Here is a 1,916-nt window from a genome sequence, read left to right as displayed (position 1 = left end):
TGCGTGTGTGTTTGTGCCGAGTTCGCTTGCTGCTATTTCGGGATATTTTCTCTGCTTTTCTTTATTCGTGAAGAAGTACTCATACGCGTGACACAGTCGGACTAATCATTAGTGCTACAAAATAGCAGTCTTTTCCTAACTCAGGAATTGTCTGTTTTCTTTTTTTCTTTTTTTCGTATTTGTCGGCCGCTGGTACTTTGTAACAACCACCATGGTTGATGTTAATGGAACGACAATTTTGACCTCTACGGTAGGGGGGTCCTCGCAGTCCAAATGTATTAAAAACACCAATGATTTCAACAATTCGCTAACGAGGGCACGAAAACCACTTGGAATGCCTCAACTGGATGAGAAGCAACTGGAAGTGGGCGCCCCGGAGTCCACAGCACTTAACGCTCCTTTTGTAATGCCTGATGGTCTCGCAGCTCCGGCACCACCCGCCACGATGGAAAATGCGGCGCCGCCTATCGGTTTGGGTGGTCCTGTGCTTCTTGTGGGACCCGGAAGCCCATACAATGCGGGAAATCTCTTCACCATTGACAATTCACAGGGAAATGCGGCATTTGTGACACTCTGCCAGCAGCCTTCCTTCCACTATCAACAACCAGCACCACAACCTACTGTAGTGGATCAGGAAGTCGCACTTACACATAAATGTCTCCAAGAGTGCCCGCGGGCCGTGCTGGTGGCGGCTCTTACTTCCCTACTAGAGGAGTTCCCACTATTATGTCCAATCATTCGTCAACGCTGTGAAAAGGCCACAATGGTCTTACCGAAACAACAACAACATCAACAACAGCAACAACAGCAGCAGCAGCAACAACATCAACTTCAACATCAACAACAGGGAATAACGGGGCGGTTCGCTGGACTTACTCAATCTGCTGTCCCATGGGCTGCTCATCCTCCAACTGCCAGTTATGACACCCAACGAACCACTCTTATTTCCACTGGTGGCAACTCACCGCAAACGGGGGGCTCTCGCAAGGGCCGTGGCAACAAATCCCGTGAGGAAGGCATTTGTAGCCTACACAATAATGTACGCTCCATGAACCATCTGCAACTCAATAAACAAAAAGGCGTGTATGAATGTGTCAGTGGCTTTCATTGCCTTGAAGACGGTTGCTCTGGCTCAGCCTCTCCTGCAAGTACAAAAGTGGCTCGCACTCCCTTAGCGCCAGTTGGGGTTTCACAAGTGCGCGGAGGAGACGGTCGCGGTGTTGCCTCCTTTGCTGCTATGAGTGGAGGAAATCTTATGGCAAGTTCGAAACTATCAGCACCTGTGGGATCAATTCAAGCTCCTAAAGATCAATTCAGTGATTTCATGGCTAACAGTTTGGATAGCGGACTCACTCCATTCCGTGGAGACGTAAGCCTTGGAAACAGCGGTATTGTACCGTGTGATGACCCTCAAACCGCAGAGGGAAGTGAAACTATTGATCTCGATAGCAGCGTCGTGACATTAAAAAGTATCCTGCACAGCGTCCGGATGGTGGCTGAAATGGAAGAGTAACATTTGTTTTTGTGAAAGTGGCGTGCATGCGGATGAAAAAATGAAGCGCAAAGCAGTAAAAAGAAAAACAAAAAATAAAATAAAATAAGAAACAAAAAGGAAGAAAGGAAACCTTCTCCTTCACATTCCTTCCCTCTCCCCCGTTGACCAGCCTGGTCAGAAAAAAAAAAGGAAAGATCATGAAGATGTGCAAATATGCCGGTTTGGGGTTTCGTTAGAAATCAGATTGAAAAGTGAGTTATCCCCTTTTTATTTTTTATTTTATGCATTTTTATCCGTTGATTTGTACTTTATTTATTGCCCACATGAGTTAGCGGTTGTGATTTAGAAGGAGAAATGTCTTCTCCCTTTCTCTTTTCTTCTGGTTTTATCATATTTATTTTTTTTTCTCTCTCTCTTTTAC

General features: G+C 45.9%; 1 protein-coding gene across 1 annotated transcript; it reads left to right on the top strand.

The window, feature by feature from the left end:
- Positions 1-211: 211 nt before the first annotated feature.
- TEOVI_000364500 (uncharacterized protein) lies at positions 212-1,513 on the top strand (the record flags this gene model as incomplete). Its single annotated transcript, XM_067226523.1, has 1 exon — positions 212-1,513. The coding sequence occupies one exon, from the start codon at positions 212-214 to the stop codon at positions 1,511-1,513; it is 1,302 nt and encodes a 433-aa protein (XP_067082624.1).
- Between the last annotated feature and the right edge of the window lie 403 nt (positions 1,514-1,916).

This window comes from Trypanosoma equiperdum (assembly GCF_001457755.1).
Source record: "Trypanosoma equiperdum strain OVI genome assembly, contig: ctg_778, whole genome shotgun sequence".
NCBI lineage: Eukaryota > Euglenozoa > Kinetoplastea > Trypanosomatida > Trypanosomatidae > Trypanosoma > Trypanosoma equiperdum.
Note: the sequence above shows the minus strand (reverse complement) of the source record. Positions and strands in the feature narration are given on the sequence as shown.